This window comes from Amblyraja radiata, chromosome 8 (genome assembly GCF_010909765.2).
Source record: "Amblyraja radiata isolate CabotCenter1 chromosome 8, sAmbRad1.1.pri, whole genome shotgun sequence".
NCBI classification, from domain to species: Eukaryota; Metazoa; Chordata; class Chondrichthyes; order Rajiformes; family Rajidae; genus Amblyraja; species Amblyraja radiata.
In genome coordinates, this window is record NC_045963.1 from 33680482 (window position 1) to 33702600 (window position 22119).

General features: G+C 43.4%; 1 protein-coding gene across 1 annotated transcript in view; it reads right to left on the reverse strand.

Moving 5' to 3' along the window:
* srbd1 (S1 RNA binding domain 1) overlaps positions 1–22119 on the reverse strand; it is a 222944-nt gene that overhangs the window by 40730 nt on the left and 160095 nt on the right. The window contains exons 18-20 of the mRNA XM_033025530.1: positions 17793–17899; positions 14986–15162; positions 14252–14425 (exon numbers count right to left, since the gene is read on the reverse strand). Coding sequence (XP_032881421.1) covers positions 14252–14425; positions 14986–15162; positions 17793–17899 — 458 coding nt within the window. The remainder of the gene's footprint in view (positions 1–14251; positions 14426–14985; positions 15163–17792; positions 17900–22119) is intronic.

Genomic DNA, 22119 nt, shown 5'->3' on the forward strand with positions numbered 1-22119 from the left:
AAAAAAAGCAGTCTGCCTTTCCACACAAAATTCTCAAATAATATCTTTCCTACTTTCAATCCTGTGATATTGTCATTAGACAAAACAAACTTACATTGCCTATCTCATTCACTAATTAAAAATCCAGAGCTGGCAAATAGAGTTTGCAAGGCATCACTGTGCCACGCAAATGTATACATTTGTTGCTGGCTCCCTGTAGCAGTAACATAACTTAATTCAGTAACATTAGAACATTAGATTTCAAGCAGAAATCAATTTCAAGGAAACTTCATTTGCTTAAAACAAATCCTTGGGAAAAATCTGCCAGGGTACTCCACATAATTAACACTGCAAACTAATTTATAATAGTATAATTCTGCCATGCATGAAAGGTATTACTGCTCTTCATCAAAAATTTACAACTGATTCACTTAAATTTGAAAAAAAAAACAATTGGAGAATATAACACTATTTCAGAAAGAACAATGAGGAAAGGTTGTTGTGCTTTGACGGCCAGCTCAAGAATCTTGCCTTTGTTTATCTCATTATGTGGTTAAATAGTTACATTTTAACAAAAGTAGCATGTGCACAGCACCTGGACAGGCAGGTATGTGCACCGACCGGGTGTCTGAAATGGACTATGAAGGGCCTGTCCCACTTACGTGTACTTGGCACGCAAATTACGCGACCAAATTACGTGAACAAAATTGTTTTTATAAGTTTGGTAGTTTCATGGATACCTCTCCTAAAAATAGCTTTTATTTTCAGTTTGAGCTTTATCATATTACTTGAATTTAAATTGCCCAGCTGCCATTTTGGAATTCGAATTCATGGCTCTTATATTGGCAATTTCTTAACTTTCCAATGGCCAACTTTTGATTGCCATTACTACTCGGGGATGAAGAAGAGATAAAGCTTACGTATTAGCCTATAGTAAGAACGAATCGTCCTGTCGTTGCTTCTTGATTAATTAGTCTTTTATTGTAGTACAAACAAAGAAGTGATTCATATCAAGTATTTCTTATTCCAATACAAATTGTAACTTTTCATTCTAACCGTTTTATCCGTGTCATGTCTTGTAATCGTGTGAGAGCGAGTGAGAGTGGTAAAAACTGTTGTCTTCACCATTCCTCGAGTCTAAAATGACTCCCAATCTCTGTGATTACACTAGCTTCCTCAGATGTAGACACACTCATCTACATATATAATCCTACCCATAAACATACAAAAAAGATAAAACTAGAAATATCTAGACATGGCTATAATATACTAACAGTACTGGGCCTGTTCCACAGGTGGCTTTTTAGGCGACTGCAGGAGAATATGTAGTCGCCACATGTTCGCGAGTAGTTACCGTGGAGTCGCCTTCATGGTCGCGAGGAGTTCCCGCATTCTGGGAACTAGTCGTGGACTCATTATGGTCGCCGCAAATTTTTCAACATGTTGAAAAATTAGTGGCGACTAGAGTGAAGCCGCCATGGAGAGCAGCGAGAATTCTCATGCCGTAGGTGGGTCGCCAGGAGGTCCTAGTGGGTTGCCAGGAGGTCAAAGGTTCTCAGAGGTTCTCGTAGGTTGTAGCCACTGCTGACCGGTGAATTTCATTGGCTCATTAGGAAAAAAAGGTAAGCAGTAGTTTTCAGAACCAAGAATAACCGACCGATAATGTTAAATGTCCGCTGAGCTTCACAGCCATGTATCTCTAGCTTCTTAAAAGTTAGCTCCATTCCTTCTCCCCACCTCTTTTGAAGGACTTACCGTACACCGCGTTAGCCGTCTTAATAACCGCGTAAACCTTCCTGTTCATCGTGGTGTGTGACTGTATGACCTTGGCTTCCGCTTGCCCTGTCCCCCGCCTGCATAACGGGTGTGTGTGTCTGTGTGTGTGTCTGTGTCTGTGTCTGTCAAAAGGGGGCAGAACGTTGAAAACAAGACAAGGCGTAACTTCCTTGTCAAGCAAGAAAAATTGGCCATCGATTTAAAAATATATTTGGAGTGGTTTAAAAGGATTAAAATTGAATCCATTTTGTTTCCAAACAGTACTGATGATTTCCCAAGTTGTGAGGTTGCTGTTCAAATAAATGAAGCCGTACACCGTGATACAGGTCCAAAGACTTTATTAACGTTACAGCATCGGTAACTTCATGCAAGCACATTTCTCTAATAATGTGGGGACCAGGCAGGGAGGGTTACTGTAAAGCTCGTGGGCGTAACTACAAAGTATGACTCGTAACATGAGTGACACTGATCTACATCCTCCCACTTAACGAATTAACATCAGTACAAAACCATTAACTAAGTAAAGCATGCATAGCAATTGATAATAAACTGGAGGAAAGTCAAACATAGCCCGGGTACTTCACAACCGGCTTGCAAACACGCCCAGCATGTGTACGATAAAGATTATTTCCGTTCTTTCCCCCCGGGGACAGAGCAGGTGGCTTCACAGGCGAGGGAGACTGAACCAGCATTCCCAGAGATGAAGCAGGAGATTGTGGCGCAGGCGAAGTCGTCACTGGCAGACGAGCCGTGGCAGGCATGGGTTGTTGTGCTGGTATAGGCGGAGAAGTGCAGCTAAACACAGACGGAAGTACACTTGTACGGTCTGGATAATACAGAGGTGGAACTGGCTCTTTCACAGGCAGGATATGTTGTCTGTTACGCCTGTAGGTGCCGCCATCGGCACTGACCATATACGAGCGTGGCTCAGAAGCAACTCCAGAAATCACACCAATATGGTCATGGCCTTTGTCAGTCTGTAAACGAAACACCTGCCTCTTGGTCAATGGTGGCATTGGGCTTCTTGTTTTGTCAAACCATTGTTTTTGAATGTCACGCTTTTGTTGTAATCTAGACTGAACCTCCTCAGGTGGAACCACCTGTGGGACCAATGCCTGATCCGCCACAGGCACGGGTCTGCCTCGACAATAAACGTTGATGAGGTGAACCCAAAATGGGGTCACGGGAGATATTGCGTAAGTTGAGCAGATCCAGGAACACGTCGGAATTAGCTCTGTGTGAACGTTCCATGAGCTGTTTGGCACTCTTGACAGCCCGCTCAGCCAGCCCATTCGACTGTGGATTATCAGGGCTGCTGGTAATGTGGTGAAAATTCCAGGGCGTAGCAAACTCCCTGAAGTGTTGGCTGGTGAATTGACTGCCGTTGTCAGTTAACAGTCTACCCGGAGATCCGTGGACTGAAAAATGGCGAGATAACTTTGAAATAAGTGGGGCTGCTGAGAAGATCAATGTCCAACCATCCTGAATAAGAATCGACGAGTACCAGGTACTGCTTGCCATGCCACTCAAATATGTTAGCTGCCACTGTAGACCACGGGAGTGCAGGAACCGGATGTGAAACAAGTGGTTGCTTTTGTTGGTGAGGTGCCAAACTGTTGCACACTGCACAGGACGCCACATTCTCGGTGATGTAGTCGGCCACGACAGGCCAGTAAAACATGCTTCTTGCCCGTAGGACAGTAGCTTCAGCTACTGGCCTGGGTGCCTTGCATGGACAGTGTTAAAATACTTGTTGTGCAACGAAGCAGGGACCACAGCTTTGTGTCCTTTTACAATAATGCCATCCTGCAGTACTAGCTAATCATGGATGGCAAAGAAAGGCCGGACTGACAGCAGAACGTTGTAGTGTTTGTCTGGCCAGCCGCGCTTAATGACGGAGGCAAGCAACTGTAGAGTACTGTCAGCAGCAGAGTGGGCAACCAAATCCTCCATACAGGACGAGGGGATAAAAGACACGGCCATTACAATAAAGTCATCATCCGGCGAGGGCGGATCCTCGCAGGTCTACTGGGATGCACGCGAGAGAGTGTCAGCCAGGTGCATATCCTTACCGCGTTTGTGGATCAGAACAAAGTCATATTTTTGAAGATGCAGCAGCATCCGCTGTAGGGGCGCTGGAGAGGCATGATCGGATTGTTGAAAATGCTGATCATAGGTGGTCAGTTTCAATCGTGACTGTGTGTCCAAAGATAAAATTGTTGAATTTCTTGCAGGCGAAAACAACCGCCAACAGCTCTTTCTCAATTTGGGCATACCGTTGTTCTGTATCAGTCATGGTGTGCAAGGCATAGGCCACAGGGTTATTGCCATTACCATCATTCTAAAGACATGCTGTGCCTAGTCCATGGTGTGAGGCGTCACAAGTCAGTGTGACTGGTAGTTTTGGATCAAAGTAAGCAAGAGTAGGAAGCACAAGACATCTGCTGCTTAAGAGTGTCGACCACCTTCTGTTGTTGCTCGTGCCAGGTCCAAGCAGTGTCTTTGTGTGCAAGCTGGCGCAATGGGAGTGACATTTCGCTGAAACCCGGAATGAATTTGCTCAAGTAGTTAACCATGCCAAGGAATCTCTGCAAACTTAGCACGTCTGTGGGTGCTGGGAGCTCGTTGATAGCACTGGTTTTCGCTGGATCAGTTTTTAGGCCGTCTTTGGTAAATACATGGTCTATGTATTTCACCTCATTCACCCTGAATTTGTATTTTTGAGGGTTCAGCTTGAGACTGATGACCTTGGCACGATCCAAGACCTTCGTCAGATTGGCATCGTGTTCTTTGACCGTTCGTCCTGCAACGAGGATGTCATCCACTACGATGGAGCATGGGTAGCCTGCAAACAACTGCTCCATAGCTTTTGAAATACTTTACCAGCAGAACTTATTCCAAAGGGCATGCAAAGAAATTTGTAATGCCCAAACGGTGTGCTGAAAGTGGTTAACTTGGAGGAGTTGTGTTCCAGCAAAATCTGCCAGAATGAACTCTTGGCATCTAGCACCGTGAATACAGTTGCCGCAGCCATCTGCGCAGCAATCTCATTCACAGTGCGCATGGGATAGTGGGATCGTTTAATTGCTGTGTTTAAGTCCCTGGGGTTGATGCAAATCCGTTTCTCGTCTTTATTCTTCTTGGTAGCCATGACCATGGTGGAGACCCAATCCGAGAGGTCAGCGACGGGAGCAATCACACCTAGAGACACCATTCTGTTAAGTTCACTTTGAACACGGTCCCGCATAGCGTGGGGAATCTTATGAGCTAGACGAACAACTGGAATTGCCTCAGAGTCAATGGTAATCGTATACCTGACAGGCAACCTGCCCAGCTTATCGTCAAACAAAACCTTGTATTGTGTCAGGATTTGATGGTTAAAGTCACAGTCTGTAGTTAGATGACAAACAGCAGGGCTGAAGAAAATCAGACCCATGTCTTGACATGCGTTGGACCCAGCAGAGACGGCACATTTTCACGAACGACATAGAAATCCAGGTTGTGGACACGCGAGTTAAGACAGCAGCGTAACTCAACTTGACCGATAGGGTGGGCTCAACCTCGTGCAAATGGTACAAGGGAGGCAGCCGTTGGAGAAACAATCTCTGTTTTTCGTAACTTTTGGAACACAGCCAGGCAAATGACGTTGCAGCGGGCCCCTGAATCTACTTTCAGATAAAGAGGTTTGCCATTAATGAGCAAAGCGACGTTGAGGTCTAGTTGTTTAGGCATTGAATCAGACAAAGCATGTACATCAACATCAACACATTCGCCAGTTGCCTGTAAATCCATGGCAGCTGGTTGTGAGAATTCTGAGAAAGAGCTTTCACGGCCAAGCGAATTAACAGATTGTCTTGTTTGAACTATGTTGTTACGTGAACGACAGCACTTAAGGAAATGGTTTATTTTGTTGCAAAATCAACATAATTTTCCATACGCAGGGCAACGGTCACGAACAGCAGCATGTGAACCCCCACAGTTCGAGCAATTGTCAATTAGTCTCAACTTGGCATCAGGCACTTGAGGAAAACGAGGAGAGATTTGATAAGACATACCGGCAGCATTAATTTCTCGAGCAGTAGAGTGTCCCAAAACTTTGATGTGAGCATCAGCCATTTCAGCAATGTGATAGCGGTTTTCAGCAGTTTCTAGAGTAAGGTCAGCATCCCGCATTAGCTCGTCACGAAATTTATCACTGCGGGATGCCATGAACCAAACAGTCATGGATAATGCTATCACATATATCTCTGAAATCGCACTGACTTGCAATGTGCTTCAGTGCACTGACATACAACTCCACAGGTTCTCTCTGTCTCTGGCACCGAGAAAAAAACAGATGCCTAGCACCGTGATAAAGGTCCAAAGACTTTATTAACATTGCAGCATCGGTAACTTCATGCTAGCACGTTTCTCTAATAATGTGGGAACCAGGCAGGGAGGGTTACTGTAAAGCTAGTGGGCGTAACTACAAAGTATGACTCATAACATGAGTGACACTGATCTACACAAGCCAACACATTTTTCTTTCTGTGTAGGAATGAAATGCAGATGCTGGTTTAAATCAAAAGTAGACACAAAATGCTGGAGTAACTCAGCGGGACAGGCAGCATCTCTGGAGAGAAGGAATGGGTGGCGTTTCAGGTCGAGACCCTTCTTCAGTCTGAAGAAGTACAAACTCTGAACAGACAGCACCCATAGTCGGGATTGAACCCGTGTCTCTGGTGCTGTATGCGCCACAAGGCAGCAACTCTACCGCTGTATCACTGTGTCGCCCACATCAGTTGTACGCAGACGATACTCGAGTATGTGTGCGCTCAGAGACTAAGCTTCAAGACAATGTCAACCCATTCCTTCTCTCCAGAAATGCTGCCTGTTCCACTGATTTACTCCAGCATTATGTGTCTACATTTTTCTTTCTGCTTCTCAAATAGAATGCCCAAAATGGACAATTGTTATTCAGTTTGAGTATTGTGTTTACATATTTGTTGTGCTGCTGCAATTAAGAATTTCATTGTTCTGTTTTGGGACATATGACAATAAAACACTCTTGATTGAAACAGAACCAATCTCAGTGAAGACCAGTGTCAGCCCTTGTACTTTTCTTTCAACTGAACTTTCTCTGCAGTTTTGACACTGCATACTGTACTTTGTTTATCTTATCTCTTCCACTACCAGTTTTTCACCATATTTCAATATACGTGACAATTAAAAAACAACATCAACAACAACCTCAGTAATCCAGCAGCTTTATTTTTAGAGATATAGTGCGGAAACAGGCCCTTCGGCCCACCGAGTCCACACTGACCAGTGATCCCCACATTAAAATCACCATACACATACAGGTGCACAACCTTTTATCCGAAAGCCTTGGGACCAGACACTTTTCGTAATTCAGAATTTGTCGGTCTTCGGAATGGAAATTTTTTAGCGTAGATTTTAATGGCTGGCGCAGTGGTAGAGTGCTCGGCTCATATCCGCAAAGTCGCGAGTTTGCGCCTTGATCCTGGCAGTTACTCGATCGCGAGTTTGAGTCTTCAATGTCGTTTTTTCTTGCAGAATAAATGTTTGTATGAAATACAGTGTAGGAGAAGTGTACGGACTGTGTGGGCAGAACTTTGGAAGTGATTGCCCACCAGTCTAAAAAGCCGCTGTGTCTCCCTGTCCCTGGGATAGCAGGGGGCGATCAAACAGCACAATACCCCCCTCCCCCTCCAACTCCAGAGGAATCCGCTCCCCGATGGGCCGCTACCAAAGATCATAGAGGAGCTCCTCTATGCTCTTTGGCCGCTACAGCGACAAGTGGCAGTTCGCCCACAGCCCGAGCTGCGCCCCCTCATCCGCCACCCCAAGAACAAGACGTACCTTGCACACCATCAGCTTCTGCCCCTACGTGTTCCTCTGGAGTTGGAGCGGGGCTGGGCTGGAGTTGCTGCTGGCTGTGGGTCTCTGGGATCTCCGTGCTTGCAGTGGGCCTGGGGGTTGGTGGGCGGCGGTGGGAGCTGTGGACCTACGGACCTACCTCCGTGGAGCTAGCCAGCTTCGGAGCGTGGAGAGCTGCGGGGGCGAGCTGCTGCGACCCGACTCCGGTGGATGGTGACACCGGGAGCTCGCGGGTCCCCGGTGGGAGACTGCTTTGCGGGGCACCGGCAGCGGCGACTTCTCCCGCCCGAATTACGGGGTTGAGAGCAAACATCATAGAGGTTGAGAGTGACCTGGAGGGGAGCCTTACAACGCCCGGCGCGGCTGTAAATTGCCGCGGACTTGCTAGCGCCCGCCGGGGGCTCCAACATCAAGACCGGGGCAGGGCCCTACATCTCCCGGCGTGGCTTTGAGTATCCGCTCCCCGATGGGCCCCTACGACGCCCCGAGCTGCGCCCCGTCATCCGCAACCCAGGTTCCTCTGTAGTTGGAGTGGGGCTGGGCTGGGCTGCTGTTGGCTGTGGGTCTCTGGGATCTCCGTGCTTGCGGTGGGCCTGGTGGTCGGTGTCCAATTGGTCCTGACACGGTCCTGCGAAATCGCCGACGTGAAGACAGTGCAAAGCCCCCGCGCCGGTGCAATGGGCGGGGAGCTGGAGAGGGGAGGGAAGGGGTCACACACATGGCCGGGAAGCAGAGGGGTGTAGGTGGGGTGATACTGAAGCGAGCGACAATCTGCTGCTGCCTGCCCCGCTGAGTTAAAAAGTTCCCACGCAAGACTCACGAAACACTGTATATCGTGAGTCTACCGTGGGAACTTTTTAATTCAGCGGGCAGGCAGCAGCATATTGTCAATTATTAACCCTCCCGCGCAATATACCCTCATCTTCTCTTTTATGAATGGGGATTTAGTTCCCCTTTCTTCGAGGACCGACCGGAGGTTCCGCTGTCACCTCTGCGGGCCACCCTCGGTGAACGTTTTCAAGGACCTTTCTTCAAGGACCGAAAAAATGGCCGCTATTCGGAGGTTTTCGTTATTTGGATCTTCGGATAAAAGGTTGTGCACCTGTACTTAGAAACATAGAAATTAGGTGCAGGAGTAGGCCATTCGGCCCTTCGAGCCTGCACCGCCATTCAATATGATCATGGCTGATCATCCAACTCAGTATCCCGTACCTGCCTTCTCTCCATACCCTCTGATCCCCTTAGCCATAAAGGCCACATCTAACTCCCTCTTAAATATAGCCAATGAACTGGCCTCGACTACCCTCTGTGGCAGAGAGTTCCAGAGATTCACCACTCTCTGTGTGAAAAAAGTTCTTCTCATCTCGGTTTTAAAGGATTTCCCCCTTATCCTTAAGCTGTGACCCCTTGTCCTGGACTTCCCCAACATCGGGAGCAATCTTCCTGCATCTAGCCTGTCCAACCCCTTAAGAATTTTATAAGTTTCTATAAGATCCCCTCTCAATCTCCTAAATTCTAGAGAGTATAAACCAAGTCTATCCAGTCTTTCTTCATAAGACAGTCCTGACATCCCAGGAATCAGTCTGGTGAACGTTCTCTGCACTCCCTCTAAGGCAATAATGTCCTACCTCAGATTTGGAGACCAAAACTGTACGCAATACTCCAGGTGTGGTCTCACCAAGACCCTGTACAACTGCAGTAGAACCTCCCTGCTCCTATACTCAAATCCTTTTGCTATGAAAGCTAACATACCATTCGCTTTCTTCACTGCCTGCTGCACCTGCATGCCTACTTTCAATGACTGGTGTACCATGACACCCAGGTCTTGCTGCATCTCCCCTTTTCCTAGTCGGCCACCTTTTAGATAATAGTCTGCTTTCCTGTTTTTGCCACCAAAATGGATAACCTCACATTTATCCACATTATACTGCATCTGCCAAACATTTGCCCACTCACTCAGCCTATCCAAGTCACCTTGCAGTCTCCTAGCATCCTCCTCACAGCTAACACTGCCCCCCAGCTTAGTGTCATCCACAAACTTGGAGATATTGCCTTCAATTCCCTCATCCAGATCATTAATATATATTGTAAATAGCTGGGGTCCCAGCACTGAGCCTTGCGGTACCCCACTAGTCACTGCCTGCCATTGTGAAAAGGACCCGTTTACTCCTACTCCTTGCTTCCTGTTTGCCAGGCAGTTCTCTATCCACATCAATACTGAACCCCCAATGCTTTAAGTTTGTATACTAATCTCTTATGTGGGACCTTGTCGAAAGCCTTCTGGAAGTCCAGATACACCACATCCACTGGTTCTCCCCTATCCACGCTACTAGTTACATCCTCGAAAAATTCTATAAGATTCGTCAGACATGATTTACCTTTTGTAAATCCATGCTGACTTTGTCCAATGATTTCACCACTTTCCAAATGTGCTGCTATCCCATCTTTAATAACTGACTCTAGTAGTTTCCCCACTACCGATGTTAGACTAACTGGTCTGTAATTCGCCGTTTTCTCTCTCCCTCCCTTCTTAAAAAGTGGGGTTACGTTTGCTACCCGCCAATCCTCAGGAACTACACCAGAATCTAAAGAGTTTTGAAAGATTATTATTAATGCATCCACTATTTCTGGAGCTACTTCCTTAAGTACTCTGGGATGCAGCCTATCTGGCCCTGGGGATTTATCGGCCTTTAATCCATTCAATTTACCCAACACCACTTCACGGCTAACCTGGATTTCACTCAATTCCTCCAACTCCTTTGACCCGCGGTCCCCTGCTATTTCCGGCAGATTATTTATGTCTTCCTTAGCGAAGACGGAACCAAAGTAGTTATTCAATTGGTCCGCCATATCCTTGTTCCCCATGATCAACTCACCTGTTTCTGACTGCAAGGGACCTGCATTTGTTTTAACTAATCTCTTTCTTTTCACATATCTATAAAAACGTTTGCAGTCAGTTTTTATGTTCCCTGCCAGTTTTCTTTCATAATCTATTTTTCCTTTCCTAATTAAGCCCTTTGTCCTCCTCTGCTGGTCTCTGAATTTCTCCCAGTCCTCCGGTATGCTGCTTTTTCAGTCTAATTTGTACGCATCATCCTTCGCTTTGATACTATCCCTGATTTCCCTTGTTATCCACGGATGTACTACCTTCCCTGATTTATTCTTTTGCCAAACTGGGATGAACAATTTTTGTAGTTCATCCATGCAGTCTTTAAATGTCTTCCATTGCATATCCACCGTCAACCCTTTTAGAATTAATTGCCAGTCAATCTTGGCCAATTCACGTCTCATACCCTCAAAGTTACCTTTCTTTAAGTTCAGAACCATTGTTTCTGAATTAACAATGTCACTCTCCATCCTAATGAAGAACTCAACCATATTATGGTCACTCTTGCCCAAGGGGGCACGTACAACAAGACTGCTAACTAACCCTTCCTCATTACTCAATACCCAGTCTAAAATAGCCTGCTCTCTCGTTGGTTCCTCTACATGTTGATTTAGATAACTATCCCGCATACATTCCAAGAAATCCTCTTCCTCAGCACCCCTGCCAATTTGATTCACCCAATCTATATGTAGATTGAAGTCACCCATTATAACGGTTTTGCCTTTGTCGCACGCATTTCTAATTTCCTGTTTGATACCATCTCCAACTTCACTACTACTGTTAGGTGGCCTGTACACAACACCCACCAGCGTTTTCTGCCCCTTAGTGTTTCGCAGCTCTACCCATACCGATTCCACATTCTCCAAACTAATGTCCTTCCTTTCCATTGCGTTAATCTCCTCTCTAATCAGCAATGCTACCCCACCTCCTTTTCCTTTCTCTCTATCCCTCCTGAATATTGAATATCCCTGGATGTTCAGCTCCCAGCCTTGGTCACCCTGGAGCCATGTCTCCGTGATCCCAACTATAGCATAGTCATTAATAGCTATCTGCACATTCAACTCATCCACCTTATTACGAATGCTCCTTGCATTGAGACACAAAGCCTTCAGGCTTGTTTTTACAACACTCTTACCCCTTATACAATTATGTTGAAAAGTGGCCCTTTTCACTAGGGACAATTTACAATTTACAATTTATACCAAGCCAATTAACCTACAAACTTGCACGTCTTTGGAGTGTGGGAGGAAATCAAAGATCTCGGAGAAAACCCACACGGTCATGGGGAGAAAGTACAAACCCCATACAGACAGCACCCGTAGTTGGGCTTGAACTCTGGTCTTTGGCACTGTATGCGCTATAAGGTCGCAATTCTACTGCTGCACCACCGTGTCACCCTTATCAGTTGTACGCAGACGATGCTCGAGACTGTGTGTGCTCAGAGACCAAGCTCTAAGACAATGTCAACTCATTCATAAAGGCATATATGAGAATGGGCTTTGCGCTTAACATCTGCAAGACCAGCCTGCCCTCACAAGAGCATCATACTGCCCTTTGACAATAAAGGTTCACAGCAGGACACTGGAAATGTGGAGCATTTTGCATATCTCTTTTGGTAAATGCAAACATTAATCCAGAAATTCACTATTGCCTTCAATGTACCTGCACAGTGTTTGATCAAATGAGGAAAATGGTATTTGAAGATTAAGACCTCAGACCAGGCACAAAATTCATGGTTTGGAGTGCGACAGTGATTCCTGTCCACCTCTACATTTGTGAGATCAAGACTATGCAGAACAGGTGTCTCAATACACTGGAGATATACAACAAACAGTAGCTCTGCAAAATCCTCCAAATTCATTGGAAGGATAAGCGAACTGAGATCAAACTAACAACCAAAGATAGACACAAAATGCTGAACTCAGCAAGAGAGGCAGCATCTCTGGAGAGAAAGAATGGATGACGTTTCGGGTCGAGTCACTTCTTCAGACTAGTCAGGGGAAAGGGAAAAGAAGCGATATAGACAGTGATGTCGAAAGATATAGAACAAATGAATGAAAGATATGCAAAAAGTAACGATAATAAAGGAAACAGGCCATTGTTAGCTGTTTGCGAGGTGTGAACAGGGACCTGGTGCGACGGTGGTGGGAGGGATGGAGAGAGAAGGAGTGAAGGGATTACTTGAAGTTAGGGAAATCAATATTCATACCACTGGGTTGTAAACTGCCTAAACCAATAACCTCCAGCAGTGAGACCCTAGTTACTTTAGGGGGCGCTGTCCTGTGCACGGCTGCCCAGCCAGCAGCTGTCTGTCTCTTCATCTTTTTATTTTTATTTTAAGTTAGTTAAAGTGTTTTGTTGGAGGTCTAGACTTTTTTTATGTGGGGGGTGGGGGGGAAGGGGGAAACTACCTTTCAGGGTCCCTACCTGGTCGGAGAAGCGGCTTTTCTCCGGGCTGCAGCTTCGACCCGTCCTCGCGGCCTACCAGCGGGCCTGGAGCGGCGTTTCCTGTCGGGGACCGCCCAGAACCACGGCTTTCGGTGGCGGCACAGCGCTGGAGCGGGCGATGCCTTGCCTGGGTCGCCGCGCTGGAGCTCCGGTGAGCTGAGACCGCCGGGAACAACATCGCGGAGCTGCGGGTCTGAGGAGCGGCCAGCTGCGGCGCTGACTTTACACCGGGAGCCTGGGATCTCGCGACGAGATCGGCAGTTGTGGAGCTCCAACCGGCGCGGCCTTGTCAGCTTCGGAAGCCGCGGCCTCCAGTGCGGAAGCGGCCGTTCCAGGGTTCCCAGGCCGCTGGGAGGACTCTCCCGACACCGGAGCAACATCACCCGGCGAGAACGGCCAGGAACATCGGGCCTCCGTAGTGGCAACTGTGGAGGCCTCAATGGGCCCGACCATGGGTGAACTGGCGTTGGGGACTGGACTTTGTGCCTTCCCTCATGGTGGGAGCCATTGTGGGGGGATGTTCTATGTGTTTAAGACTCTCATTGGTGTTATGTCTGTATTCTTTTTTTGTGTGCTGCAAAATGGCAAAAAGCATTTCACTTCACTACACCTAGGTGTATGTGAATGTGACTAATAAAAATACCTTTGATACCTTTGATACTGCTCAGTTGGCTAGGACTGACAGTTCTTGATGCTTACATGCACAATGCAGGTGTTTTGCAAAAGACTCTATTTTGAGCTGTGTAGTATGAGGAGATTATCAGGCAGAGAGAAAAATAGACTCAATGATCCAAGTGTTTTTATAACAGTGTAACATCCTTGTGAACCTTTGGGAGTCTCAAGCTCAAGTCTGTTGTATTTAGGCTGGTAGTAGGAAACTCAAGTTCATGCACAGGGGAGCATACTGATACCCCGCGTGAGCGGAGTTAGGAGAATACCACCCCCATTAATTACCTATCCACGTGCCCCATCAGGGGAAGACTATGATTCTGCATTGGCCTTAATAGCAACCTCAAAACTGGTGAAGCTTCGATTTAAAGCATAATACTAAATAAGGTAATTAACAGATTTAAAATCCATAGATTTAGGAGCAGCTTATTGAATTCATGCTCAAGCTAGAAGATCTGCATTATGTTTATGACATATCTGAATGTGGATGTATATTCTATAACCTTGATATATATAAAACTAATAAGCATCTTTATTTAATTTAAAACTTTGGCTTAAATTAGAGTATGAATATTTGAGTTAAATTAAAAGCACAACCTCTCGCGCTCTTACCTCATGGCTGTGTTATATGATTCTGGGTGGATACATGTCTGATCTAATATAGTTGGTTGTGCAGAAGTGATTTCTGTTTTCCCCTTCTTTTTGGTGGATTTGCCAACTGGCTTGATCTTGCTGTCTCCTGTGATTGTCTGACATCCTGTGGTGCCATCAAACTGCTGCTGATTGCTGTTGTGAATAAAATGGAAATAGTTCACGACAACATACACCTGCAAAGTAAGGTTCATTGCCTGACATTGTTGCCTGATATTATATGATGCGTTCATTATAAAAATCAATATTTAAAATGGAGATAATTACAATGGTTATTTACTTACACGTTCCCACTGCGCCTCTGCCAGAATCTGTTTAATGTATATGGAACATTGCTGCGTCATTCAATAGCAAAACAACGAATTGTAATAAATTACCACACTTTTGCAGATCATTACTTTTGCCTTTTAAGGGCCTGTTCCATTTACGCGACCTTTTCGGTGACTGTCGGCACCCGTCATAGGTCGCAGAAAATTTTCAACGTTGAAAATTCAGCGCCGACCAGAAAGACACTACGACTCTTTGGGGGACTAGGAGACCTCTCACGACCATACAGGCGACCTCTCACGACCATCCAGGCGACCGCCTGGTAACACCCCGCGACATGACGGGTGCCGGCAGTCAACGAAAAGGTGGCATAAGTGGGACAGGCCCTTTACTATGCTAAAAAAAAAAAATTAATAAAGTGCATTTACTTGACAAAGTTCTTTATGTTTTCTGGATTAATTCGGATGAAACCAGCACATTGTTGAAAGGTTTTTGGGCCCAAGCCTTTGACATCTTTCAGCTGTTCTCGGTTGATGAATGGGCCATTCTTCTCACGCCACTCAATTATACTTTTTGCTTTACTAGCATTCAGTCCTGCAACATGTCTGTGAGAGAGAAATTAAATATTTTATGAAGTTGACACACAAATATTTCGATTTTATTTTTTATCCCGTCAAACAGAAATGCTTTAAAGATAGAAATATAATAATTTTTAGGATTGGAAGTACCTTTTCAACCTTTACCCTTGTAATGCTTAAAGGGTCTATGTCACTAACCCTTGATCAGCTACTTGTAACCTAGCCAAAATAATTCAGTCAGTAGTAGTGTTTCCTGGCGTGGCGTGTTAAATGTGTGAAAGAATTTGAGTTGAGATTAGATCAGTCTTTATGCTTCCAGCATTTACATGGCTGAGCTAGTTAAATGCTCGGCACAAGTTTCTTTGAATATAAATACAGAGCATTGGGGCCTAGGTAGTGGTGTAATGACTGGAGGGAAAAAACTTGCCATTAATAAGTCCGAGTCTAAAGTTTTGAATTGAATTAGATCAAAATATAAGCTATTCCTTTCCTGATATATCAACTACATAGAAATTTTAAATTAATCATGGTTGTACAAGTGTATAGTATTTCCTTCTTTCAATGGGGAGATAGGGTTCAATTATTTTACTTGTTAAGTAAAACTAGTTGGATTCGGAGGTATGAATTTGATTTCAGATTTTTGAGCAATCTATTTGATTTAAATTATTTAAATTGAACAGCAAGTGGACATTTACCTAAGACTGATCAACATATGATTGAATTAAATGTAGTCTTGAAAAGGGGGCAATGTAAAAGAGCTGTAAAGATTTTAAGTTTCCATCAGGAATTGTATCAATAAAAAGACTAATTTGAGTATGAGTAGCATCACGATATAGCAGATGTTTGTTCAAGTAATAATCCAAGGGACAGGAGTTCTAGTTAACATGGATGATTAAACATGTAAAAGCAAATATAAAGTGAAAATTAAAAAGTACTCAAAAAGGGAAATGGTTCGACAATCCAGGAAATTACAGTGGATAATTAAAAAAAACATTTATATAAAATACTGCAAAAGCTGGCAAAACAGTGGGTAAAATCTACAGAAAAGGATAAAAGTGCTATCATACTTTCGCAAGGGTAAAGAGATGCTGAGGAATAATTGGACCTTGAAAAAAAGATAATGGAGATATTTGTAAATAAAGAGAATGGTATTTCAAGCATTCCAAAAATGTTAAATGGGGACAGGTAGCACAATAATTTACAAAGGATAAATAATAGTGAAGAAAACAATGGGATTAAAACTGGTAATTCTTCAAGTTATTTCGTCCAGAATTTTAAAGGAAGTAGGTGAGAAAATGTTTCCCAAGTTTTCTCAGTTCAGAAATTGGCCCTTTTGATTAGGAAGATTTTAGAATTCAATCAATCTACACCGTCGAGAAATTATTTTAAGTAGTGACAATTCGCTAAAAAATTTTAATTGAACATTATTTGTGCATAGCTTCGTGGTTTTATTATTTAATGCCTTTTTTAAATAATTCCCTTTGTCATTTCCTCCCAGTACTTATGACTATAACTCCATCCAATACCATAAGTTTGAGAGCATTTTTTTCACCTTAATAATCACAACATGAAATATGTTTGCAAATTGTTTTAAATCTCTCTATATTTGGCTAAAATTCAACTGAGAGTATCAACTAATCTGAATAAATAATTTATCTCAAACTGGTTAAGATTAGAACCACTTTAAGTCCGTCCTACTCGAATGATCAATTCCTGTTTTGACAAGTTCATCATATTAACATGAGAAAGAGGAGATCATTTAGCCTATGAAATGCCTCCACCAATGCTGTCTTGGTTCATCTATCATGTGCACATTCCCACTCAATTCTCCTTTATTCCCATAATATCTAGAAAGCTATTGATCTCTCAGGCTGTTTATAAATCTCTTCGCTCTCATCTTAAACCCATGGCCTCCAGTTTTAGAAAATACTGTGGCTGATCACCTTATTTAACTATGCCCTTCACGATTCTTTGCAAATCGAGGATGTGCTTAGGTATGGAAAATCCAAACAAACAAAACTGAAGCAGCCAATTGGCACCCTATGCTGCTCTGTCATTGTTCTGAATCGTGAATTCTCATCATTCAAAATGGAAAATAAGTACTTTTTTCCTATTTAGTTGTACATCAGTAACCCAATGTAGCTAATGAAGAGTAAGTTTTCAATCCAAACAATGCACATCTACCCATGCAAACCTACTAAACAATTGAAAAGGCCAATAGGAACAGAGAAGATTTGCAGGATTGCAGAAAAGAAAACTGGGAATATTTTATTCTGTTCACATATCCATTTTTTATACTTAAAATAGAGCTACAGAAATTATATTGCATGCTCAAACTACACCAATGGCCCAAAATATGTATTAACAAATGCATTTGCACACTTGTATGGTATTAGTTCAAAGACAGTGAGTTTAACAAGGTCTGTAATTCATAACTCAATAGGATTTTGTTTAATGTCCTTCATTCCAGTTTTTTTCAAAGGAAGAGGTTTAATACTGTGTGGGGAAAATACTGCCTAAACTTGCCACTTTCTTAAAGATGAGAATCTGCGACAAGGCCACAATGCACCATCTGAGATTAAATTAAGAGACAGACTAAAGAGAGGCCTTGTGATCCATTGCCATGCAATTATTGCATTGGAAAATAATCCCCATACCTCATTAGGATTTCAGAGATGCTGTTGATATCCACTCCAACAAAACTGACACATTCTTCGACCACACTGTCCAAGGTAGCTTTAAGTAAAGTCTGGGACACATCATGCTGAAACCAAAGAACAATCACTACTTAGAATGCGTGCAAAAAAAATCTTTAAATTGTTCAAGCCTTCTGATATAAAGTCACAGATAGAAGATATTTCCTCAAGTAATTTTTTTTATATATCCTCATATATCCCAATATTTCACAACCTTGCATTTGCAAGCAATTCTATTTTCTGAAGAACATATACCATTGAATATGCATGAAATAACTGGTGTAAAGTTTAGCTGGCCATACATCAAAGTTAAGGATTACTGGATGAGCTTCAACATTTACAAATACTGTTAATGGTTTAGTTCCCGTGAACATATTTCATTGTATCTATTGCACCTATAATCCAAGTGACTAAGCAACCTCAAAACATGTATTATGAATCAATATCTATAATTAAACTTGTATCCCATCCAGCCATCTTATTGGTTGGGGGAATCCAGAACCAGGGGCCACAGTTTAAGAATAAGGAGTAAGCCATTTAGAATGGGGACGAGGAAACATTTTTTCTCATAGAGAGTGGTGAGTCTGTGGAATTCTCCGCCTCAGAGGGCGGTGGAGGCAGGTTCTCTGGATGCTTTCTAGAGAGAGCTAGATAGGGCTCTTAAAAATAGCGGAGTCAGGGGATATGGGGAGAAGGCAGGAATGGGATACTGATTGGGGATGATCAGCCATGATCACATTGAATGGTGGTGCTGGCACCTATTGTCTGTCTATTGTCTATTGGTTCATTCAACGGTATTGCCACACAGAGATTTCAATGACAGTATGGAAATTGTGTGATCCACACAATTCCATTTATTTAACAAACTGGTTTACTGATCCGCATAATCCTTGACTGAATCTCCAGTCTCCCGCTTTGTAACCTATCATAAACCTGTCAGTCTTTCTCTTTACAATCACAGGTTGCTCCATTAGTTGGGTTTGTGACATTCCGGTCTGCCCAGTGGCATGTGCTTATCTGAAGCCCCATCCTCAGTTATTCCATTCAGCATGTCATTCATTTTCTCTGCCACTACCACCTCATCTTGCATGCATTGAGAGTTCACTTTCAAAATGGCTGAGGTCTTAACCTGCTCTCACACTAACTATTCATGGGTAAATTGAGCTTAGGTGCATCCTGTTTCCATTGATTATCCTCGAGATGTTTCTACAACTTGGAGTCCACCAGTGGTAAATTAAATTGATTGGATATGATTTGGAAAGGCACACACCTGTCTATATAAGGTCCCACAGTTGACAGTGCATGTCAGAACAAAAACCAAGCCATGAAGACAAAGGAATTGTCCGTAGACCTCCTAGACAGGATTGTGTCGAGACACAGATCTGAGGAAGGGTATAAAACAATTTCTGCAGCATTGCAGGTCCCGAAGAGCACAGTGGCCTCTGCCATTCTTAAATGGAAGAAGTTTGGAACCACCAGGACTCTTCATACAGCTGGCCACCCGGCCAAACTGAGCAATCAGGGGAGAAGGGCCTTGGTCAGGGAGGTGACCACGAACTCGATGGCCACGCTCACAGAGCACCAGAGTTCCTCTGTGGAGATGGGAGAACCTTACAGAAGGACAACTATATCTGCAGCACGCCACCAATCATGCCTTTATGGTAGAGTGGCCAGACGGAACCCACTCTTCAGTAAAAGGCACATGACAGCCCGCTTGGAGTTTGCCAAAGGACATGAGAAACAAGATTCTCTGGTTTGATGAAACCAAGATTGAACTCTTTGGCTTGAATGCCAAGCGTCACGTCTGGAGGAAAACAGGCACCGCTCATCACCTGGCCAATACCATAGCTACGGTGAAGCATGGTGGTGGCAGCAGCATCATGCTGTGGGGATGTCTTTCAGTGGCAGGAACTGGGAGACTAGTTAGGATCGAGGGAAAGATGTACAAAGAACGGGGCAAAGTACAGAGAGATCCTTGATAAAAACCTGCTCCAGAGCGTTCTGGATCTCAGACTGGGGTTGAGGTTCAACTTCCAACAGGACAACGATCCTAAGCACACAGCCAAGACAATGCAGGAGTGGCTTCATGACAAGTCTGTGAATGTGCTTGAGTGGCCCAGCCAGAGACCGGACTTGAATTCGATCGAACATCTCTGGAGGGCCCTGAAAATAGCTATGCATCGATGCTCCCCATCCAACCTCAGAGCTTGAGAGGATCTGCAGAGAAGAATGGGAGAAATTCCCCAAATACAGGTGTGCAAGCTTGTAGCGTCATACCCAAGACGACTTGAAGCTGTAATCGCTACCAAAGGTGCCTTAACAAAGTACTGAGTAAAGGGTCTGAATACTTATGTAAATGTGATATTTCAGTTATTTCTTTAATTACTGCAAACATTTCTAAACACCTGTTTTCGCTTTTTTATTATGGGGTATTGTGTGTAGATTGATGATAAAAAAAATAATTTAATCCATTTTAGAATAAGGCTGTAATGTAACAAAATGTGGAAAAAGTGAAGGGGTCTGAATACTTTCTGATTGCACTGTATATATAGACTAGATTAAATACATAAGCCCTCCATATGCGTATGCTTGAGTGTGTGGAACGGGGTAGAGAATGTATTTTCGGTGGTCCATTTCAAGTCCTTGTATCATGTTCAGGAAGACAGTCCCTAAGACACCAGCACCAAGAGCAGCATCATATTCCCACAAGAATGAGAAAGAGTGCAGAAATCTGCACCAAACATACAATTGAACAGTGGAGCAACTTTCCTAGGTTCTGCCAGTTATGTATCCAGATAATGAAGTGGGTGATATGGGAAAGGTGGAATACAAGAATCAAAATACCAATTCAGTCCAGAAATGTAACTGAAGGGGATCTGGAGGTAGAAACATTTATTGTTTCTTAGCTGCCATTCCAATGTGCATCAAATATGCATAAAAGCAAAATATTACTGTAATTACAATAATGAATCACAACCTAGCAAGCAGTATTTCTAAAATGACCATGTTAGAAAATCATGTCATTGTATATATCCCATATAGACTAAAACTGCACTCACTTGACATGCATGGGACTTGTTGGTGCTAGATTAACCAATTTTGAAGACGGTTACTCCATTTAATACTCCTACACACTTTAATTTATTTTTCAACAGTAGCACAATAGATTTTCATACAATTTCATAGAAGCATGGGAAATGAAGCAGGAGTACAGGGACCTGGTGTGTGTTGAAGGGAGGGTGGAAACTGGAAAACTGGACACCAGTGGGTTAATGGGAGCAATGGAAACCAAAGCCCTGGTACATCAAAGGGGGCAGAGGAATCAGCAGCCATTGAGGCAGATGTTAAACCATCAGGATTTTGAAAACAATCAGATAGTGTATTGTTGGAGTTATTTTCTAGTTCTGAGAATATAGCAGAGCAAAGAGACTAAGCAAAAATGCTATGACTTTCTTCTGTAATCCCCTTAATTTCTATTTATAACAAAATGAAAGGACACTGCACAGTTTAGTTCACCAATTAAACATTTTTTTAAAGTTATTTATTCATCTGTAAGGTTTGTACATTCACCTGTCAATTTAGAAAATCCCTCCAAAATTACAGTTTTCACAAAAAAAATCCTCAGGCAACTGATAAAAGAACATTTTATTTCATGTTTATTCTTTTGATGGTCATGTGGTTTCTTTAACTCTGGTTTCGATGTTGTGTACAATTTTCTTCAATCGCTTTTTGCTTTTAATCAGAACTTTACTTGGCTTGTAACAAAATACTCTGTGAAGTATTATACCTGATAGTTCTGGCTTTTATTTTTTAAATGGAATGGTAAAGTTAGAGCATTCCCCTTTCATACGTTTCTTCTCCCCTCAACAGAAATCCATCACTCAAACTACATTACATTTGTACAATAATGGCAGCACTTCATTAGTCATCCAAATTTCCATTGTGGTCTATACCTCTATAATGAATAACAGTGGGCTATTTAACATGAAGGGCATCATAAAACTCTAATTATATGCCCGGCCACAGATTAAATGTAAAAAACAGGACTGCCAAAGTGGAATATAGCAGATACTGTAATTACCATCTACTGTAAGACCACTCTCTCCCACAATTACCTTCTCTCCGATTTAATTTTGTGACTCCAGTTCATTCTACCAACTTCTCTACCACATCTATTCTGATGACACCATCTTCCTTACCAGTGCTTCTGATATCTCTTTCTTTTTCTTGAACTTTGTCCCATTGTATCCATCCCAGAAACACAAAAAATGTATTCTCCTTGTCCGCA